At 36.4% G+C, this 23533-nt stretch overlaps 1 protein-coding gene across 9 annotated transcripts; it reads right to left on the reverse strand.

The window, feature by feature from the left end:
* Positions 1-1000: 1000 nt before the first annotated feature.
* LOC120069769 lies at positions 1001-10413 on the reverse strand. 9 transcript variants are annotated; one of them, XM_039021571.1, is made up of 4 exons: positions 10213-10413; positions 9962-10099; positions 8003-8068; positions 1088-1266 (listed from the first exon to the last, which is right to left on the reverse strand). In XM_039021571.1, exons 1-4 carry the CDS (start codon positions 10301-10303, stop codon positions 1232-1234), a joined length of 330 nt encoding a protein of 109 aa, XP_038877499.1. In that variant the 5' UTR covers positions 10304-10413; the 3' UTR covers positions 1088-1231. The 9 variants fall into 9 exon arrangements, with proteins under 9 accessions (XP_038877505.1, XP_038877499.1, XP_038877498.1 ...); XM_039021570.1 differs by having other exon boundaries at positions 8003-8074; XM_039021573.1 differs by lacking the exon at positions 1088-1266 and adding an exon at positions 2747-3747.
* Positions 10414-23533: the final 13120 nt, after the last annotated feature.

The following is a 23533-nucleotide window of genomic DNA, read 5'->3' on the forward strand; positions in this document are numbered from 1 at the left end:
AGAAATCAAACCTTGTTAGACATGGTTCAGTCAATGATGAGTTTTACTCAGTTACCTTAATTCTTTTGGGGGTATGCAGTACAAATTGCGGTATATATTCTGAACATGGTTTCCTCAAAAAGTGTTTCTAAAACACCATATGAGTTGTGAAAAGGACGTAAAGGTAGTTTACATTGCTTTAGTCAAATTTTATAGGTTCTATAATAAAATTTTATTTTATTCTTTTGAATTTAGTCAAATTTTGTGAAACGTCATTTTGAAATTTATGCATGCATATAGTAGCGATCTGATTCTCATCTAAAAGTCGGGTTGTTACAGTTGGTATCAGAGCCTAAGTTTTTAGGTTCGATAAATTGACTTACATTGTAAGTCCAAAATGTCCCAAGTGGCTCATTAACGAATTCTCGTCATTGCCAAATATGTCTTGTAAGTAAAGTTTTCATGAAAAGTTATGAATAAAAGTATTTATTTAGTTTATGCTTTAATTATGTTCTAATTGATCGTTTAATGACTTGAAAGATGCTAGAATGAGATTATTGTTTACCCCTGACATTATAGGAAAAAAAAATTGTGAGATCACTTGCCACTACTTTATCTCAGGGAAGAATTTTAAAAAAGGAACATATATTTTAATTCAAATATCTTAAGGTGTGATAAAACTATGTGACATTATTGTAGTGAAGATAGAAAATGGTGTACTTATTTAAGCAAGAAAATGAAATTGCATGTTTATGAGAATGGATTAAAGAAATTGTGGTATGTTTTAGTAGAAAGTGAAAGTGGTAGTGCTATAAAAAAAATTGTCGCAATGAAGTTCGTGCTTATATTGAAATTAAGGTAGTTGTCTCAATCATGAAAAAGACAATATATATATATATATATATATTATATATTATATATATATATTATATATATTATATATATATATATATATATATATATAATTCAAACATTTTGACCATCATAACATAAATTCAATAAAAAACATAAATAACCATTCTAAACTGAAATATTAATTTAATAATAAATCCAATAACCAAACATTTAGTTCAAAATCCCAAATAAAACATTTTTGAAGAAAATTATCTAAAGCAAATCAACGAAAATATGTCACTCTGACAACGTACTCAAAATGAAAGGAATAAAAACCATTAAAAAAAAAAAAAAAAAACATGTGTGGGAGCGTTTTCTAATGTCCCCATATGGCTATATCAAAGATGTCGCTCGCCCCCTACCTGTCCCCTTCCCGTCCATTCCTGTCATTGCCTAAAAGAAAAACATAAAAGAGAAAATGATGAGTATAACAATATCCAGTAAGTGACCCACTATTGGGCCCTATAGGTTACCTGTTAGCTAATTTATCTCGACACCGGTATACACCCATATCATTTCAATCGTAGTGATCCCAAAGGGTCACCTATCAATCATAAACGTGATCTCGAAGGAACACGCATCATTCATAATGTGTAACCAGAAGGTGCACAAATCAATCGTAAACATGAACCTGAAGGAACATGCATCAGTCATAGTGTGACCAAATGTACACAAATCAGTCGTAAACATAAACCTGAAGGAACATGCATCAATTATACTGTGTAACTCGAAGATCCGCGATCTGTCATAAATGTGCACATATACAGTCATATGTGTACACCTACCTAGATAAAAAAACTAACAAGAATTCTATAACATAGCATGCATCAGTTTCATATAACTCCTATGTTATATTTTACAGTCATTAATCTTAGGGGTAAAACTTTTCAGTATACCCTCAATCAATAGTACATTCATGATGGTCAAAACAATCCGGTCCAATTAGTCAATGCTATTAAATTTGTAGTTCAATCAGTCATAAATTATCAGTCAAAACAATCTAGAAAATCAGTCAAATCAATCTTAACAATCTCAAGAAATAGTCCAAGTAGTTTGTAACGCAATGGGATATGCGTATGATATTAAATGCTCACAATGATGCGGTACTACTACTATTTATGCGTTAATTAGGGATTGCTCGGTAGTATGCCCTGCGTTGTCACAAGTTTCCTTACTATGGAACCAAGTGTAATTCCACCACAAGTTTTTCGGTGTGATCCGAGGTCGAACACGTGTCGGTTATTGCGGTATGTTCATGGTATATGCGACCAGGTTTTTTAATTCTTTATAAAAGGTGTGTACAGTATGTAAATTGCAGTAAAATAAAGGAAAGCGGTAAAAATGCGATAAGACATAAAAATACAATAAACCTAAGCTAGTTGTTACAAGATACAGGCTTTATGTGCAAGATACTAGGATTAAGGCTGGCTGTGAAGGTTGTGCAAAGACGTAGGATGCGGGATGCGACGACAAGTCTTGTGAACAGATTAGAAAGAGAAAGATAAGTATTACAAACAACGCAAGTTCTTAATTGAATTGAAGGTACAAATACTGTTCCGCTCTTCTTTTAGCGTACACCTCTCAGTGATCGGTCGCGTTTCTCACATGTCTGTGGTGAAACAGAGTCTAACGTAATGAACGCAAGGTTGCTTCCATGTTTGGAAGTACTACTCTCTTTAGTTAACGCACTCTTCTGACCTTCTTTCGATAGATCAGAATGACATCTTCACTTCTGCTCTCACAGGTGAAGATGCCGTCTAGCATGCTTTAGCTAAACGTATTTTATAACTTTAATACATATTAAGTTCTTGGTGATTCATATTGTTCATCAAGGGATTAAGAAAACATCATGAAGAAAGTGACTAATGGGTGAACGGAAATAGACAAAAAATGGTAAATGAAATCTATCGAAACATTTAATATTTCTACTAAGTGTTTGATACATGATGTGTAAATGAAAGATAAAGAAAATATGGAATACAATGAAAGAGAGAGAGAACAAATACAATCCGGTGCCAATGTTTTGGCACAGATTTGATGCAGATCTACTTACCGGATCGGATGGTTTCCATGGCAGGAAGAGCTTCCCTCTCAGGCTTGCTCCATCGGTAGCAGGGGTCTCTGCACAGAGCTTTGATCAGGTATATGATAGGGGGTAGGCAAAGAGCATGCTTCCCCCCCGCTCGAGTTAACAATATTACCTCAAATTTTTAGCTCAAAAATTTTCGTGATTCGTCCTGGAGCTTCAATTGTTCACTGATGGCCTAGATTCACCCGAGAAACGAACCCTTCGTCTTTATTTTACTCCTCCGACCATATTCCGGTGAATTTTCCCTATGGCAGCACAGCCACAGAAAATATACACACAGAGCTTTCGAATGCCACTGGAATTACACAAATAGCCTAAGTAATTTGTTCAAACCAATTAAATGAATTTGGCCTTCCTTCCAATGTGACCACCAAACTACTTGCATGAAATCTCCTTGGGCCACTTAGCCCACTAATGAAGATTAATGGCTGAAATTCAACAAATATTTCCTTTAAATTTTATATCCTAATGTAGTATTTAATAATTTACTTAATGGGTATAACATTTTTCTTTTGAAAGAAAAATTCTTAATTTCCCACTTTCTCTAGTTTGGGAATTCCAACAAATTTAGTTCTATATTTTAATTAACCTCTCTCCTTAGTATAGTTAACCCACATTCAAAATTCTTCACCAACTCGTATTTGATTCCTCATCTCCAAGCCCATTACATGAGCTCCATTCCTTAGCCAACATTGAGTGAAATTCAACCGATCAATTCACCCTTCATTCACTTTGCCACCTAGGTCATCTACCACATCATGGCTTCCTTCTTTCTTCTATAATTCCTAAGACATGATTTCATAATAGCTCATTAGTAGACATCACATTACCTACTCTTACTTAAAGTAATTAGGGTTCGGGTTTAACACCCAGGTCATAGAATCATAAGCTATTTAGCGAAGTTCATTTTATGCGCTAATGTTGTCTTTAAGCACATTAATTTTGTTTGTCAAGAAGGGATCAAATCCATGCATTTATGTATCAACTTTTAAGAGTCGAGTATGGTAGTGTAGCCAGGTTGCAAGGGAATGTTGGACCATTAGTTGTCAAATTTAGATTCTGAATTCTAGACATGGAGCATCACATATAATATGTTTCTTCTAGCATGGATGACAAATTGATTGACTTTATGGAGATAGTTTCTAAGATTGAAATCTTCCTGATTCTTAAATCTATCTTGAGAATATCTATCTCCATAAAGTCAATCAATTTGTCATCCATGCTAGAAGAAACATATTCAGGGATTTGATATTGTTATTATGGTGTTCCGGTGATGTGTTTTAGATGGACTCGTGCTCCATAGTATCAAAGGACTTCAAGAACATTATTATGAAATAGATTTCTAGGCTCGTTCGGAGCAGGTTCTAAATAATGAGATGTGATTGTTTTAGGACTAAATAGTAATATGAGGGTTGTCTCGACTAAGTTTTTCAACTCTTGACAATAGAAAGTCTTGTATCGAGTTTTAATGATTATGAGACTCAATTGGACAAAGTTGTTTCTTAGGCATGTAGTTACTAAGTGGGGAATCACAATTGACACCCTAAAGTAGAAGCAATTTCCAATCAATCAGAATTGCTCTGCTATGTATATTGGGATTGATTATGATGTATATGGGCAGTTGCTTTACCGCACATATGAGAATTTCTCTATGCCAGCACAACCAGTTCAAATATATGTTTTTAATAAATATGATCATCTCTTAAGCTCATGGCGTTTCTTAGAATGACCATGTTAAAGTATTATTGCTTTTCATTAATTGAATTAAATCCACATCTTCTATCATGTTTAATTTAAATTGAATTATCTCCCTGAAATAAATCAATTTAGCTTCTAAAATTCAAAGTACAATCCCAAATAATTCGAGACAATTAAATAGGAATTACCTGAAAATTTGGAGATGTTACATTCTTAAAAGAGTGAGAGATAGAACGAGAATGAGAGAGAGCGAGAGATAGAATGAGAATGAGAGGGAGCGAGAGTAAGAGAGAGTGTGATTACGAGAGAGAGCGAGAGTACACTTCTTGTACAACTTAATGACAAATGTTCTCTTGCTTTGTAGGATGACAAAAAAGTGTCTACTTATTCGATATAGAGGTGATTGGGATGAGAATGAAAGTTCGTATATTGAGGGAGAGTTGACAGGAATCATTGTGCCTGTTACATTGAAGTATGAAGAACTTAAATCTCACATTTACAGAATTACAAATGTCAGTTCTTCAGAGTTTGATCTTATACTGAGAATTAAATATAAACTTGAATATGAAACCCCTCCACAATATATAAGGAATGATGATGATGTTCGCTTCCTTCTTTTCTGAGAAGAGCTTAGTAGACTTCAATTATCTATAACACTGAAATCAAATCAAGACAAAAATATTAGAATGGGGTTTGGAAATGTGAGTTATGATGATACGACTGAGGACAGAAAATTTCATTGGAAAGAGGATGATATTCCATTGTCTACCAACGCCATACCATCAACATCATCACTAGACAACGACCGCACTAATCCAGCAAGATTGAATTCAGAATTGGGTGATACTTCAGTTGTTGGTAATGAGAGATCATCTAGACTTGATTATATAGATTGTGGACATCTAGAGCAAAGTTGTGGTCCTTCTAATATTCGTCCTGATTCGATTTTAGCGTTAATGCTAATTGAAGTCTTCGGAAAAGAAGGAAGTGAACATCATCATCATTCCTTATATATTATGAAGGGACTTCATATTCAAAATTATATGTAATTCTCAGTATAAGATCAAACTCTGAAGAACTGACGTTTGTAACCTTGTAAATGTGAGATTTAAGTTCTTCATACTTCAATGTAACAAGCACAATGATTCCTGTCAACTCTCCCCCAATATACGAATTTTCATTCTCATCCCAATCACCTCCATATCGAATAAGTAGACACTTTTTTATAATCCTACAAAGCAAGAGAACATTTGTCATTAAGGTTCTACAAGCAATTGAAGTGTACTGTCGCTCTCTCTTAATCTCGCTCTCTCTTACTCTTGCTCTCTCACTCTACAAAATTTCGTAATGCTACCTTTCCAGAAATAATACAACAAAATTAATTAAACAAACTCAAAATAATGAAACACCTTTCTGAAAAACCTGTTTCGTTCTAAAAAAGCCTCGTCTTGGAAATCCCCATTTGAAAAATCTCCGTTCAACAAAACATCGTCGAAAACCAAAGAAGTAATCACCGTTGAAATGGAGTTTAGAGTTTACAGAAATTGTGTTTAGGTATTATTGATTTGAGGCTTCCGTCGTAAAAATTGTCAAATCATTCGTACACTGACGAGCAATCACATCAAACCAAGGAATTTCAAACGAGAGTGAGACTTACCTCGTGAGGCATTTGTGAGGGCAATTTACGTAATTTGGTATGACAATGATGTCACCAAAGGGTCAATTGACATTATTTTTTAAAAATGGGTCATTTGCCATTTTGGACCCAAAACATGGATCATCCGTACAAATTTCCCAACCTGCACACCTAGTAGGCCCAGTAGTGGATCACTTATTGTATACTTTTATATATATATTAGGTAAAGGAAATGATAGAACAACGAGTGACATGAGGATTCCATAACACTTGGGACTTGACAACGTTTCCGCATATGTTTCTCTTATGTTTTCAAGTTCTAGCTTTGTAATTAAACTTTTAAACTCTTTGAATATTTCATTTGATTTTTTTATTTAATTTATTTTAAATTAAAATTAGGGATACCCCGAACAGTGATTTTATTTTTTTATATGTTTTATAATAAAAATTTATTTTCAACTTAGGCAAATTTTGTGAGAATGCAATTGTGAGATTTATGCATGCATATAGTAGCGGTCCGACTCCCATTCTAAAAATCGAGTCGTTACCGTCATCGTCACCACATTTCTTCTTCACTTTCCATCATCTTCACCATCACTTTCACGCTCTTTGCACACCTTCGCACCGTCACGGTCCTTCACCATCGCCATTAATCACCTTCCCGTTTCTTCACCTTTACAATACCTTCATGTCATCACTAGTTCATGCCAAGTCTCTTTTCCTTATTTTTGTTTTTATTAATATTTTTTTGTTAGACTTTTTCAATCCTCACCTACATTCTATTTTTGTTTGTTATAGATAAAAACAGTGAGTTATATTAGATGATATATAATTAAATTTATCTTTACCTATCAGTTTAAGTTTTTGGGCCAATTGGTGATTTAAGATGGTATCAGAGAAGGGTCTTATGTTCGAGCCCCTAATTAAATTTACCTTTATCCGTCAACTTAAGCTTTTGAGTGATTTAAGAAGTTAAGCTTGTTTAGGAATTTTACTAAAATTTCAAAAAAATTGCTCTTTTCTAGTGGATTTTGTAGACATTATAGTCTTGTCTTCTTTGTGAATTTTGGATACTTTTGTAGACATTATAGTTTCGTTTATGAATTTTGTGGATATTAGACTCTTTTTTATGGATTTTGGACATTGCTATTTTGAAATCTTGCTTATATTTTAGTATTTTGAATATTTTATCCGTGAATCTTATTTGAATTTGGCTTTCACATGTCTTCTTTTATCTCAATGAATATTAAATAGTTACTTACTTGATATCTTCCAACTTTATTAGGCCATTAAATCTTTTGTAAAGAACTAAGATCCTCTTGAAGATTTTTTGAAAGAGAATCGATGGAACCGAACCAATCCAATCTAACCCATTTTTTATGGGTTAGTTTTGTTTAGGTTTATAATTTAGTAAGGGTTAGTTCGAGTTAAGAAATACACACACCCAAGTATAGAGTTGGACCTAAAATATCCCAACCCAACCCATGAATACCCCTAAATCAAGGAGGGGCGAGAATGTCATTTCACCCTAGACATAAAAAGATGACGACTTTATAGTCTCTATCTCTATTGTTGTTTTTTTTATAAAATATCTTTCCATATTGAATTAGAGTTAGCTCTACAAAGGTATTCACAACAAAAATATTAAAATCTATTACATATATTTAAAAGTATAACTAAAAGTCTAAGAAGAATCTGAAACTTACTTGGCATTGGTGTGAGTGTGACACATACCGTCGGAGTCCCAAAGAATCTATTTTGTAGCTTAATCTCTGAAACTAACATACACATATATAAGTAATGTGAACATGAAAATTCTGAGAATTGAGATTGACAACTTTTCTAAAATTCGAAGGAAAAAACCTTTACAGAATATAGAGAAACTGCACTATTTTTCTGATTTCTTTGTAACTAGAGACGGGTATATTGCAATTGCAACCCAAAACCTACTTTATATTTTTAATTCTTTTATTTCATGTTTAGAATTTGATAAATTTTCCCTTTTTATTTCAAGCAACTGGGCACAACAAGACCCCCACGCAGCCACGCAAGCATCAAACTTCTACCTATTTGATATAACCTAGAATTAAAATCACACAAAACTTGAACGTGGGTCGCAAGCTTCCAAGTGTGCCCCATCACTAAAAAAGGACAAATTTAAAGCTACAAGGGCCATAGACAAGGAGATCCATTATCTCCTTTCTTTTTATCATTATTATGGACTCCCTTAGTAGACTTCTTAAATCGGCTGCAAACATGGGATTCATCGAAGGTTTTTCCACTAGAGATGGTTCCATTAATATAAATCACCTATTATTTGCTGATAACATCATCCTTTTCTCATCCAACAAAGAGATTGAGATTGAAAATCTCTTTGGTTTGATTGGTTTTTTCGAAAAAGCATCGGGACTGAACATCAACCGACAGAAATCTAAACTTTTAGGCCACTTGTAGCAATTTATGGGTTGAAAATATTCCCAAAAAAATTTTGACTGTAGGATGGGTTCTTGGCCAGCTAATTATTTGGGTCTCCGATTATTTGGTAAACCCAGCTCTCTCTCTTTTTGGCAGCACATCATGGATAAAATTGAAAAGAGACTTCACTCTTGGCAACACAACTTTCTCTCAAAAGGAGGAAGATTGACTCTCTTAAAGACCTCGTTACCAAAGCTTCCCATTTACTTCTCGTCTCTTTACCAAATTTCTTCCAAGTCTGCTGATTTTATTGACAAGAGTTTCAGAAATTTTCTATAGTGTGGTGGCAGAAACAACAACACCTCTCACCTCGTTAAATGGCAAATTCAGAACAACCATTGAAGGATGGTGGTCTGGGAATTTTTTATGTTAGACTGAGAATAAGACATTACTTGCAAAATGGCTTTGGCATTTTTGAATGGAAAAGAAAGCTCATCAAAGCAAAATATGGATCCAACCATTTCGACCTTAAACCTAAGGAGCATCAAACTGGATCAAGTAATAGCCCATGGTCACATATTATGAAGCATAAAAATCTTGTTTATAGCAACATTCTTTGTAGGTTGGGAATGGCACCTCCACTGCTTTCTGGGAAGATATTTGGTTTGGTACGGAACCTCTTTGTCAGGTCTATCCCCAGCTGTTTGCAATCACCAACTTGAAAGGTGCCTCCATTGCTGATGTCTGGAATCCAGTACATGAAGTTTGGGCTTTGAACTTTAGAAGACATCTAAAGGATAGTGAGATTGATGAATGGGCCAATTTTACACTTCACTTGCCTGGTGTACAGCAAAATAGTCATCCTGATCATTGGAGTTGGAAGCTGGAACCCAATGGATTTTTCTTATCAAGATCTTGGTTGAATTACATATCAATAAACATCCTCCAACAATTCGGCCATCTTTAAAATGCTTTGGAAGTTTCACTGTCCTAAAAGGATTTAAATTCCTAGTATGGGAAGTTTGTCACTCTTGCCTCAATACCATGAATCGTTTACAAGTTAGATGCCCTTGGATCACTCTCTCTCCATCGGGATGAAATCAACAAAGATTTTGGATGGAATTCCCCAGCGAATGGATGGACTTTATAAAAGAGTAAGAGCGGGAATCAAAATTTGCAATGGTACAAAAACAATGCCAATGGTATAAGAGGAACATAAAGGAAATAATCTCTGGGAAGAAGAAAAATACCATAGTAGCCGCGCTCGGTGGCGGCTTCGACCGTTTCGAACATCTTGTCAAGGGCCTCATAGTGCCTAGCGTCCCGTTTGACCAGCTCATTGAAGAACACGGCTCCCAGTCCCATTCCAACCAAGTGCCCCCAAGGATCTGCAAAATTAGGAGATGAGATCAATGATAGAAATCGAAAACAAGGGAAGTGTTATGAAAAGTCTGATCAGGAAATGAAAAGATTAGGGTTTTGTTGTTAGAGAGGAACGTACGGCGCATGTGAGGGAGTTTACGGAGAGCGTTGGAGCACATCTGAGTGCCGAGGCCCAGAAGGGCTCCGATCATCGTCGCACCCCATGGCATGTTCTAATGTCACCGAAACTATAGTGTGGTGTTTAGCCACAATCGCGATCCCCCTCCCTCCCTCCGAGTGCTAGGAGATGCTGAGACGTAATTACTGATACGAACGACGTTGGAATGAGCGAAAAATAAAAAATACAATTACTTTTTAAACTTTTTGGTAAATATTTGTAAGAATTTTCCAAGAAATATTATAATTACCTTTTTCTAATTGGTTATAGATTATTAAGCACAAAAATTTCATGTGAGCAAAGAATAGTACATCGGATACCGATACTTCCAAATACTTCCACACGCAATTTGACGTATCTATATTTTATATGACACGCGATTTGACCTATCTATTTTTTTTTAAAGAAAAAAAGACAAGTAACTTATGTAATATTTCCCAATCTAAAATTAGGCAACCTATTTAAAAAGTTCATTACTCGAGTTCGAAACTAAAAGAAAAAAAATAAATAACGGATCAAACTCTATACTAGAATCATCTAATCTCAATCTTCACATTTGAGTCCCTATAAAGTCGACCAGCTGAGTGAAACAATCGTATAGTAACACTCCACGATCCACCATTAGTTAACTTCTGGGCTAATTCATTTAGTATCTATGACCAGCTGAGTGAACTATCGTATAGTAACACTCCACGATCGTTTAGTATCTCTTTCACTATCGTTTAGTGAAATAATTCCACTTGACAGCAATTCTTTGAGTATTTTCCAAATTGAGTAACTCTCTTGAATTTAGAAAAAAAAAATTCCTTTTATCTCACGGTTACCATAAAACCACTAATAACCTCTCATTCAATTGGTTATTAGAGAAAAAGAGATAATTATCTAATAATTAATATTATTATAAATATTATGAAACGCAACTACCATGTTATATTTATAACCTATAGTTTAATATTTCATCTCATGAAACATATCAACCATAGTCTTTTTCTATTTTATGTACTTAATGTAAATCACATTTATATTAACTCCACCTTGATGTATCTCATACATCACACCGATCATATCATAATATCGAATTTCCTCTTGTCAATTTAAAACATTTCAAATCAACACCAAAACTGATTCTAACTTGAATCCATTGAGCTACCAAGGGGACCTTATGACCTATAGCTTGAATCTTCAACGGTAGTGAATAACTAACTAAACTCTTTAGTCACAAGAATCCACCATTAGTTAACTTCTAGGCACTCCATAAAGACCGACAACTCACTATCTTTACTACAGATAATATTTGTGTCCATATCCACACAATCAATAGTGTGATAACTCTTCACAGATCGCTCGGTAAGTACAGTTGGGCCAATACCGTTATGCTCGTGCTGGTACATTAACTTCTTAAGTACCACTGATTCCCTCTAATGAACATAAGTTATAGTTTCTACTATGACTGATCCTCTCTTCTAAGAGAATTGACACTATGTTCAAGACCCAGAATCAACCTTAAGAGAATAATCTACTACTTACCCTCTTCGGGAAGGAGTGAATTTCATCTTGTGTAAATGAGTTTCCAGCTCCCAAATTAGAAAAATCTCCAGAAGGTAGGCATGTTGAGTTGGCACCTGGCCACTCTCACCCATACTAATCAAAGGACCGCCCTCAAAGGCAGGCGTTCCCAAAACAGTCAGGATTAAGGTCATGTCACCTATGTGTTTTTAGGTGAATATAATCTTAAGTATCGACGGTGTAATAAAGAAACGAATCATCTCGTGTCCGTCTTATACAAACTCTTTGTATAGGACACCCCGTTCGCATGTCTCCACATACGGTCAGGATCTACCATCTGTAGTACTTCACAACACTTGTAAACTCTCCAAAGCGAGTTGTATCCGTAGTGTCACTAGGATCAAGTATCCCCCCTTAATTCTTATACTACTACATACCTTTTTAGGTTATCAATAAGGCATGATCCACTTGTAATCTCATATCATGCTTAAGTTTAGATACAATAACCATGGAGCTTTGTTTATTGGATATGAATAAATGCCAAATAAAATAACTCTTATTTATTCATAACAATGTGTATAATTTACAAACTACGAGACTCCAGGAGAATTAGGATACCAATCTCATCTCCCACTTGTCCTAATGCCTCGGGAGACTAATGTACAATACATGATAAATACAAATAAAATCTACAATAAACTAGGGCATACTTCATCTCCCACTTGGCTAGACAAGATGTCGCATGTCCTGTAGACTCAGATTGTCCAAATGACCCTCGAACACTTTAGCTGTGAAAGCCTTTGTAAACGGATCAGCAACGTTGTGCTCCGACGCGATCTTCGTGACTATCACATCACTGTGATGCACAATCTCCTTGATCAAGTAGTATTTTCGTTCAATATGTTTGCCTCTACGATGACTCCAAGGTTCCTTCGAATTTGCCACAACCCCGTTGTTATCACAATAGAGAGTGATTGGCAAATCCATATTTGGAACAACTTCCAAATCTATAAGGAATTTTCTCAGCCAAACAACCTTCTTAGTTGCTTCACAAGCAGCTACGTATTCGGTTTCCATAGTGGAGTCTGCGATGCATCCTTGCTTGAGGTTTTGCCATACTACAACCCCTCCATTCAGAGTGAACACTGATCTCGATGTCGATTTACGAGAATCTCTATCAGTCTGAAAGTTAGAGTCTGTGTATCATGTAAGAATCAAATTCTTATCTCCATACACGAGTATGTAGTCCCTCGTTCTCCGAAGATACTTGAGGATCGTCTTGACCGCTGTCTAGTGATCTAATCCTGGGTTGGATTGATAACGACTGATAATCCCTACTACACAGCAAATGTCGGGTCTCGTACACAACATTGCATACATTAAGCTTCCAACAGCTGAAGTATAGAGAATCTGTCCCATCTTCTCAACCTCTTAAGGTGTCTTAAGACATTGAGCCTTAGACAAAATGATTCCATGGGTGAAGCGTAACAAACCCCTCTTGGAATCCTGCATCCTATACCTGATCAACATTTGATCGATGTACGATGCCTAAGACAAGGCTAACCACTTGTTCTTACGATCCCGAATGATCTGGATCCTTAGAACATACTACGCCTCACCCAAATCTTTCATTTGGAATTGGGTGGCTAGCCACTTCTTAATGTCAGTCAGAAATCTTACATCATTCCCAATGAGTAGGATATCATCCACATACAGTACCAGGAAAGCTACTGAGTTGTTGATGATCTTCTTGTAAACACAAGGCTCATCAACATTCTGATCAAAGTCAAACGAATTGATTGCACTGTCAAATCTAATGTTCCATGATTTAGATGCTTGTTTCAGCCCATAAATGAACCTATTAAGCTTGTAGACTCTTTGCTCTTGATCTGGAACTACGAACCCCTCTGGTTGAGCCATGTAGATGGTCTTCTTAAGATTACCATTAAGAAAGGCAGTCTTGACATCCATTTACCATATCTCATAATCATCAAATGTGGCTATGGACAGGAGTATCCTGATAGACTTCAACACGACAATAGGTGAGAAAGTTTCCCCATAGTCCATTCCCTCGACCTGGATATAACCTTTTACCACGAGTCTAACCTTAAAGGTTTGCACTTTCCATCTACACCTCATTTTCACTTGTAGTTTCACTTACACCCTACAGGATTTATCCTACCAGGGTGATCCACAAGCTCCCAGACTTTATTGAAGTATATAGACTCCATTTTCTGGTTCATGACCTTAATTCACTCATCTTTGTCAACATCCTCTATTGCTTTTTTATAAGACAATGGATCCTCGACCCCATCATTAGAAGTGACGTTCTGGGCTTCAGTCAAACCCATGTAGCGTTTCGGTGGGTTAATAACCCTCCCACTACGTTAAGGTAATCTCAACTCTTGAGCTGGTTTACTAGATGTACCGACCTCAACAACTCTTGTTGAACCCTCAGTAGTCTCAATCTCACTAGAAATCTCACGTAAAACAAGCTTACTTCGTGGTTTTTGATCCCTGATGTGGTCTTCTTTTAAGAAGATAACATTTGTAGAAACAAACACTTTGTTCTCACTCGGATCATAGAAGTATCTATCCCTCGTTTCCCTGGGGTAGCCTACAAAAAGGAAAACTTTCGAACGCGGTTCCAACTTCTTCGAGTTAGTCACAAGCACGTGGGCCGGACATCCCCAAATCCTAAGTGGTGTAAACTACCTTTACAGCCTCTCTATACCTCAAAAGGTGTTTCAGAAACACTTTTCAAGGGAACGTTGTTCAAAATATAACATGCAGTCTCCACTGCAAAACCCCAAAACGAGTCTGGAAGATGAGCATAACTCATCATAGACCGAACCATGTTCAATAAGGTTCTGTTTTTGCCTTTCTGATATACCATTTTGCTGAGGTGTACCTCGGGCCGAGAGTTGGGATGTAATTCCATGTTCTATCATATAGTTTTGGAATTGGAGGTCCATATACTCTCTACCACGATTAGATTGTAGTCTTTTTATCTTCTTACCTAACAAGTTTTCAACTTCAGCCTTATACTCCTTGAACTTGTCAAGAGCTTCAGACTTACGTTGCATTAGGTAGAGATACTCGTACCTTGAATAATCATCTATGAAAGAGATGAAATATTCATACCCACCTCGAGCCTTAACACTTATCGAACCACAAAGGTCAGAGTGTACAAACTCTAAGGCTTCCTTGGCTCTGTAACCTTTTCTGGTAAAAGATCTTTTGGACATCTTGTCTTCGAGACATGATTCATACACTGGCAAGGAGTTTTCTTCTAAACTTTTTAGAAGTCCACATTTCACCAACTGCTCAATCCTATTAAAGTTGATGTGACCTAATCTTAGATGCCAAAGATGGGCATTTTCCTCAGGAGAAACCTTTGGTCTTTTAGCTGTTGTCGTCGTACTAAACATTTCAATATTAAACAAGGCTTTTATGACTAACGGCCTTAGTACATACAAGTTATTCTCCATTGAACCAAAATCAATCTCCATACCATTCTTAAAAATAAACACTTTACTCTAAAAAAAGGAGACGGTATAACCTTGTTCAATGAGATAAGAAACTGATATTAAGTTCCTTTTGATATGAGGAACTACGAAAATATTATCCAATAATAAATAATGTTTCTTGTCCAAAAATAATTCAGCCTACCTACAACAACAGCTGAAACAACCTCACCAGTACCGACTCGAAGAGTCAACTCTCCCTATGGCAACTTTTGTCAGGAACTGAATCCTTGGTAAGAGGAATTGACATGATTGGTAACATTCAAATTCAGAATCCAGGCAAAATCATCATTCTCTACCAAACACGTCTCCAAGACCAATAAATCATATTTACTGTCTTTAGACATCCTCCTCTTTTAGAGAGTAGTGGGATCAGTATCAGAACCTAAATAAGCTCCAAGTTCCATATCATAGAACACTTCTCGTTGATGAACTTCAACAGAGTCAGCAACACTTGCTTTCTCTTCCTGGAGTTTAACTTGGGAACTGACACTAATGGTGTCTTTGTCATCCATCCCTCTGTGCTCGAAAAGTAAGAACCGACGTTCAAACAAATCTTGCAACGAGTCCATGATCTCACGTGCAATGACCATGTTCTCAACCCTTTTGGCCAAAGCATTAGGTATGTTAGCCAATATGAGAAGTTAGGCCAATGAATTAGCCTTCATCCACACCACATATGCATTACAAACACTTCGTGGTGCATCAAGGATCAGGACTTGAGGACACTCCTCAACCATGACAAACTCGAGGTCGTTTACCACGAAATACATTTTACAAGACTCTTTCCACTGTATGTAATCGATCAAACTAGAGGCATTTAATGGAAAATCAAACATGTTGCTGAAAACAAAAACACATTGACCTACATAAGGGTTTAAGCAAATACTCGTTGAAAAAACAAACAACATCCAATACGGTTTAGCAAAACTAACATGAACCCCGTGTGACATCTAGTTTCGCAATAACGCTCCAAAGGTTTAGGACAAAAGTCATTGAAGGGTGGTCAATTTATCCCTCCTCTGAATTGAGACATTCTCAACCAACCATTAATATCAGAACAACTCTTGCTTCTATAACGACTAGCCATCATTGATTTGGTCAAGAAATCATAACTTACTTAACAGTTTCTCGTAAGTGTGACCCACCATTTTAGGCCCTAGAGTTCCACCCCAAGCAGCCAATCTAAAAGGAAAAAATCCGATTAGGGAAAAAACTAAAGTGACCCTATCCATTTCTAGAGTTCACCTTGATATTGACCAACAGCACAAAACCCATCTGAAAGGGGGATGCTCCCAAGGCGCCACAAGGGAGTGCAAAAACAATCTCACGGTGTAAACCAATAAAGGGGACCATAGGACATATTGATACACATCCTCACCCACTTACTATAAACACTCTCTCCGTTCACCTTGATATTGACTCATGAAAACACCATCCGAAGGGAGATGCTCCCAGGGCACTACGAGGCCAAGCATGAATCTCACGGCATGAACATTCAGGGAGAAACGTGAGTGGAATCATTGACATATCATATATATCTCTTCTTCCCACTAATTATTTTATAACCTAGGGTTTAGTTTACTTAGAAAAAACACGGTTAAGATTTTTAACTAAGTGACTATTTAGGTTTGCCCAAGAGTAACATTTACTTTAGATAATTGAACAACTTTTGGTCATCATCCATTAAACTCTTTAACGAAGTCTTTGACCAACTATTGCATGTTTGCAGAAAATCTATCTAATTCACCTTTCCAGGTAGGTTCCCAGGTAGGGGTGTTCCGTTTCTGTCAGCTTAAGTACCCTAACCTAGACAAAACCCGCCTTAGACGAAAGGTCCCTTATAGATAGATTTAATACAATTTTAATATTTTAAGACAATCAATTTAATCCCATTAAACCGATTTAAAAAGATTAAACTAGGTTTCTAATCCCATTAGAACCTTGAACTTAGATCTATATCAATTCAATTTTAAAACCCTTTAAAACATAAGTTCGCTTAAGTCCGCATGCAATTCTTTCTTATCGATTTTAGTTCTAATTTCTATTATAACGCTTATAACAAAAACAACCAAAACCATCCACAACGCGAAGCAAACACATACAAGGCATTCATAATGCTTACAAACAGCCTAAGTGTCATGCTCCATGCATTGTTCATTCATTGCTATTTTTTGTATAACACTTATACAACACAGCAACGAACCAGGAAAATGTGCTTCCATTCACCCTTATACTATAACGCTTATAATATAAAGATGATGCATGAATATGCTTATGACATGCATAAATATAACTCTTATATTTCATGATGCATGTGCATGCTTTCTTGTAATTTCATCATGCCATATTATAACACTTATAATACATGATGCATGAATAATTGCACAACCTAAGGTGGGTTTCAAATCTATATGCCATACACTATGCCATATAAACCACATACATCTCATGTGTATTAAACAAAAATTGAATCGAGATAATTAGCCTCAAATCCTCAAAAACAAAAGCTAACTATTACAAAAGCAAAGAGTCTCCAGTTCAAACAGGCGAACCGGATCTTGAACCGTCCAATCGAAGTCCGCGTCTCCACTGATCGTGTACCAAAACCTTGCGATCATCTACACGAAAGAGTAAACGCTTTACTCAATCATTTACCAACGCTTCCAAAGCTAAATGATCGTTTAACAACGATCGTGTACCTTTCACTATGCGATGAAGCATGAGGTACACGATCGTTGAGTGCGCATGTCTTTTATTAAACGATGAGCATCAAATGCTCCCACTCGATCATTTATCTCCAGCATCTACGCGATCAGGCAAACAACGCTACGCAATAGAGCAAACACTTTACCCCATCATTTAGCATTAGCTAAATGATCATTTAGTAAATACTACACGACCGCGTAGAAAAATCAACATGATCGTTTAGCCAAATCCCAACGATTGCTTACCTAGGCTGCACGATACGACCAACTCTTGGTCTTCTTCCTCGATGAGAACTGTAAGGCCATAAAATATGTCTTATCTTATGTCATACAACGCATGGATGAATGATTCCAATGCAAGATACAAGTCCTTAAACTTGACAAGCATAAGATGCGATGATTCTAAATAAGCATGTGGATAGTGATGAATGATGGATCATACAAGCTCGTATTGCTATAAACTTGATGACTCGGGAGGGAAATGGATTGTGGATGCTGTGTTATGCTTATTCAGACACATTTTCTTTATGCGATACTACTTCTAGATATGCGTTATTACTGAAATCTTGTAGTATGTTATGCGTTGTCACAAGTTTTCTTGCATTGGAACCAAGTATAATTCCACCGCAAGTTTCTCGGTGTGATCTGAGGTCGAACATAGGGATTGTTTTAGGTTAATGCATTACATTCGTGATATATGCGACTGAGAGTTTTTCAATTAATAAAAGTGTGGTTTGTACATGCGATAAAGTAAAATTGTGCGATAAAAGTAAAGTACAGTAAAAGTAAACCTAAGCTATTATGATACAAGACACAGGTTACATGATACATGATACTGAGTTTGAGACAGATTGTGAAGATTATACAAAGGTCGTGTTATGCGGTGGCAAGGCTTTATGTATGAGTCAGAAATAGAAAAGATAATTAGTACAAACATCGCAAGTTCATTAATTGCGTTAAAGATATAACTACGGTTCCGCTTTCCCTTGGCATACTCCTCTCGGTGATCGGTCGCGTTCCCATATCTCTGTAGTGAAACAAGGATGAACGTAATGAACGCAAGGTTGCTTCCATCTTTGGAAGTACTTCTCGCTTTAGTTAACGCATTCTTCCAACCTTCCCTCGATAAATCGGAATGGCATCTTCACTTCTGCTCTCACAGGTGAAAATGTCGTCTAACATGTTTTAGCTAAACATGTTTATTTCCTTAGCACAGGTTAATTTACTTGCTTAATTCATATTAATTACTAAGGGATTAAGAAAACATCATGGAGAAAGCAGATCATGGAGGAACGAAAATAGACAGAAAGATGGAGATGAAAATGATCATAACATTCAATACTAATATTTAGCGACTGATACATGGTGTGAATGATAGAGATTAAGAAAATGAAATACAATTGATGAACAGAGATAGAAACAAATACAGAAGAGTGCCAACGTCTTGACACAGATCTAGATGGTAGAATTGCTTGCCAGCGTATGGAGTGAATGGACAAAAGAGCTTCCCTCTCAGGCTTACTCGTCCGGTAGAAGGGACCTCGGTATAGAGCTTTATGGCGAGGATTTGGAATGATCTGCCCTGAGACTCACCTCTCGGCCTTGTCTCTTAATTCTGCCCAGATCTTCTCCGATCAGCACTCAGACCAGTCTCTCTCTCAATATACAAGTATCAAAATAGCCCCGTATCAAGTATAATTTACAATGGAATTTCATCGGCTATTTATAGAGAAATCTTTGACTTTTTGCAGTGTGGACCCCACTTTATTGTTATGGCAGCTTCGGAAATGGTGGAATAAATATTCCTTCTGTTATGCAATCAATCCATCAAAGATGCACAATGGTTAGCTGTACACGTGTCTGAATCCTCCGCAATTGCATTGCTCTTTTGCATCTTTCGATCGTGTGTCCGCATGCGGTGTTGTTTTTTTATTACCGCATGCGATTGAGGTTTAGCTCTGGATCGACGTCGTATGCGCTATCATTACGTTGATCGTCTCTTCATTATTGATTGACAGGCGCAACGCGACGGAGATGCGTTGTTCAATTTCTCTTTGAGCCTTGATCGCAAGCGGTGACTTGATTTTCTGCAAAACAGACTTGAAATATCCTTTTTTACCATTGCGATGGTGTCAGTGGGTGTATTGGCGAAAATTCATAATTATTGTATTTCTTAGCAAATTTTCATACAATCAACGCATATTTTCTCTCTTTTACCCGCAATATCTAAAAGGCAGTATAAATAACTTGTATTTGTATAAGTTATCATACCCCCAAATTTAGATATATGTTTGTCCTCAATCATATCTTCTACTAAGTTAATAATGCTCAATTCCTTATCCTAAATTTTTGCGTCAATTGGTTGCTCTGAATGCTACACTTAGGCACATTACTTGACAATGCAATTTCCTTCTATCCTTGCTAATTCATAACAAAGCCCTACTTTATTCTTCTATATAACAAATTTCTACTCAAAAATGCTTTTTAGTTTTAAATAGAATGTTTACCTCTTCTTTGTCAAAACAACTTGATGCGTTTATATGCTGTGGTCAATTTTTTGCGTCATTTATTAGAGATCGTTGATCATGGTTACACCCTTCATTTTGGCTTGTTCCCACGGGCGTCATGCGAACATCCAACTACGGTTGTGTGCCAATCTCAACTTTAACTCATGATATTCAGAGAAGTTGTCTCTTGCATTCTTTTATTTTTCTTTTATTCATTTTTTTTCTCTTTTCATAATGCGTCGTTCTTGGAAACCCACCTTCGTTTTGGCTTGCTCCCACGAATTCATGCGAACACCCAACTACGAGCAGGTCCTTTCACGACAACTCTTATCAGGTTGGGATTGTTTTTGAGGATTTCCCTTGTGCTGACATTGAAGTTTTGTATGAAATTTTCTTTCTTTCTTTTTTTAACAGAAAATGAACTCATTTTCTTAATGACTGCATAATCTTGATCTCATCTGCTCAGACCTTCCCCACCCCCAAATTTAGAGATGCGCAAAATCCTCATTGCGTTGTTTGGATAGACTAGACAAACACTTAGAAAAAAATTTCAAAAAGAAGGTTTGAGCAGAACTTTGAAGGATAAAAACTAAAGTACTGCTATAGCTACGAATTAACTAAGTGTTAGTTAGAAATTACAAAGTATGAGAAATGGTTCTAAGTGTATGCATATAATACATCATGGCAACGCAATGAAGAACGCAAAAATAAAAGATCAAGAATATTGCAAAAATTGACAAAGGATGATAAAGAAGAGGCAAAGGCATATAGAGAGAATATGTACTCAATTGTATTGAAAATTAACTAAGTATATAAATAATTACAATTAACGCAATATAAAACTTTTCCCTGTACACAGAATCAAAGAATTTAGTTTCTATATAGAGAAAAATAATAAGTGAATTTATTATTTTTTTTTTGAATTTGATTTAGAGGGGTGCACGGTTAAAAATTAACACCGCGCTTCCATTAACACCAATGCATATTTGCAGAGGATGGGCAACAATGCATGTATCCCCACAACACACCTCTTAACTCAACGCATTTCTAGAGGACGGGTGCACGGTATTTCTACCAGTGCAACACTACTTCAACATAGTGCATTTTCACTAAGGATGAGCAAAGAACACATACGCGTGCAACACACCCCTCAGCGCAATGCATTTGGGTTGACGAGTGCAATGTGACAGAGATGTGTTGATCAGTTCGTCTTGAGCCTTGAGTGCAAACGGTGACTTGGTTTCCGGCAAAACAGAGTAAAATTCTCCTTGTCTTCCATCTTAATGATGTTAGTGGGTGTAATTGCGATAATTTATAATTATTGTAATTCTAAGCTAATTTTCATACAATCGGCGCATATTCACTATATTTTGGCCGCAATATCTAGATAAGGTGGCATAAATAACTTGTATTTCTACAAGTTATCACACCTCCAAATTTAGATATATGCTTGTCCTCAAGCATATCTTCTACTAAGGCAATCATGCTCAATTCCTACCTTATATTTTTGCGATGATTGGTTGCTCCGAATGTTACACTTAGGCACATTACTTGACATTGAAATTTCCTTCTATCCTTGTGTAAACTCGTTTGGATGTATGATACAAAGTGCTCACAATGATGTGATACTACTTCTAGTTATGCGTTAATTATGGACGTTCATGTAGTATGCCATGCGTTGTCACAAGTTTTCTTATGATGGAACCAAGTGTAATTCCATCACAAGTTTCTCGGTGTGATTCGAGGTCGAACACGGGGAAATGGTTTAGGTTATTGCGGTACGTTCATGGTATATGCGACCAGGTTTTCAATCTTTAAAAATGAGTTTGTACAAGTATATAAATTGCAATAAAATAAAGGAAAGCAATAAAGATGCGATAAAAACATAAAAATACAGTAAACCTAAGCTAGATGTTACAAGATACAGGCTTCATGTACAAGATGCTGAGATTAAGGCTGGCTGTGAAAGTTGTGCAAAGACGTGGGATGCTTCGATAAGTCTTATGAATAGAATAGGAAAAGAAAGACAAATAATAAAAACAACGCAAGTTCTTAATCGGATTGAAGCTACAAATACTGTTTCTGCTCTTCTCTTGACATACACCTCTTAGTGATCGGCCGCGCTCCCACATGTCTGTTGTGAAACAGAGACTAACATAATGAATGCAAGGTTGCTTCCATGTCTGGAAGTACTACTTGCTTTAGTTAACACTTTCTTTTGACCTTCTCTCGATAGATCAGAATGACATCTTCACGTCTGCTCTCATAGGTGAAGATGCCGTCTAGCATGCTTTAGCTAAACGTATTTTATATCTTTAATACAGATTAAGTTCTTAGTGATTCATATTGCTCATCAGGGGATTAAGAAGACATCATGAAAAAAGTGATTGATGGGTGAACGAAAATAGACAGAAAATGGTAAATGGAATCTATCGAAACATTTAATATTTCTACTAAGTGTTTGATACATGGTGTGTGAATGAAGAGATAAAGAAAATATGAAATACACAATGAAAGAGAGATAGAACAGATACAAACAAGTGCCAATGTCTTGGCACAGATTTGATGGAGATCTGCTTACCGGATAGGATGGATTTGATGGCAGGAAGAGCTTCCCTCTCAGGCTTGCTCCACCGGTAGCAGGGATCTTTGTACAAAGCTTCGATCGGGTGTATAGCAGGTTGGATCTAAGATTCACCTCTCGACCTTATCTCGTTTTCTTCCCAGATTTCTTCTCTTAAGCACTCAGCTTGGCCTTTTCTCTCTACAATCTCACAGCACTTAGCCCCGTATCAAATAGCATACCTTTTCTCTAAAATCAATGGGGTATTTATAGGTGCAGATCTTTGACTCCGGCCTTGTGGTCCCCACTTGATTGTTATGGTAATTCCGAAGATGGAAGGATATTATTCCTTCTGTTATGCAATCAGACCATCAATTCTGCACAACCGTTAGTTGTACACGTGTCTCAATCCTCCGCTCTTGTGTTGCTCAGTTGCATCTTTCAATCATGGGTTCACATGTGGTGTTTGTT

The sequence above is a fragment of the Benincasa hispida genome, unplaced genomic scaffold, assembly GCF_009727055.1.
Source record: "Benincasa hispida cultivar B227 unplaced genomic scaffold, ASM972705v1 Contig587, whole genome shotgun sequence".
Classification (NCBI taxonomy): domain Eukaryota; kingdom Viridiplantae; phylum Streptophyta; class Magnoliopsida; order Cucurbitales; family Cucurbitaceae; genus Benincasa; species Benincasa hispida.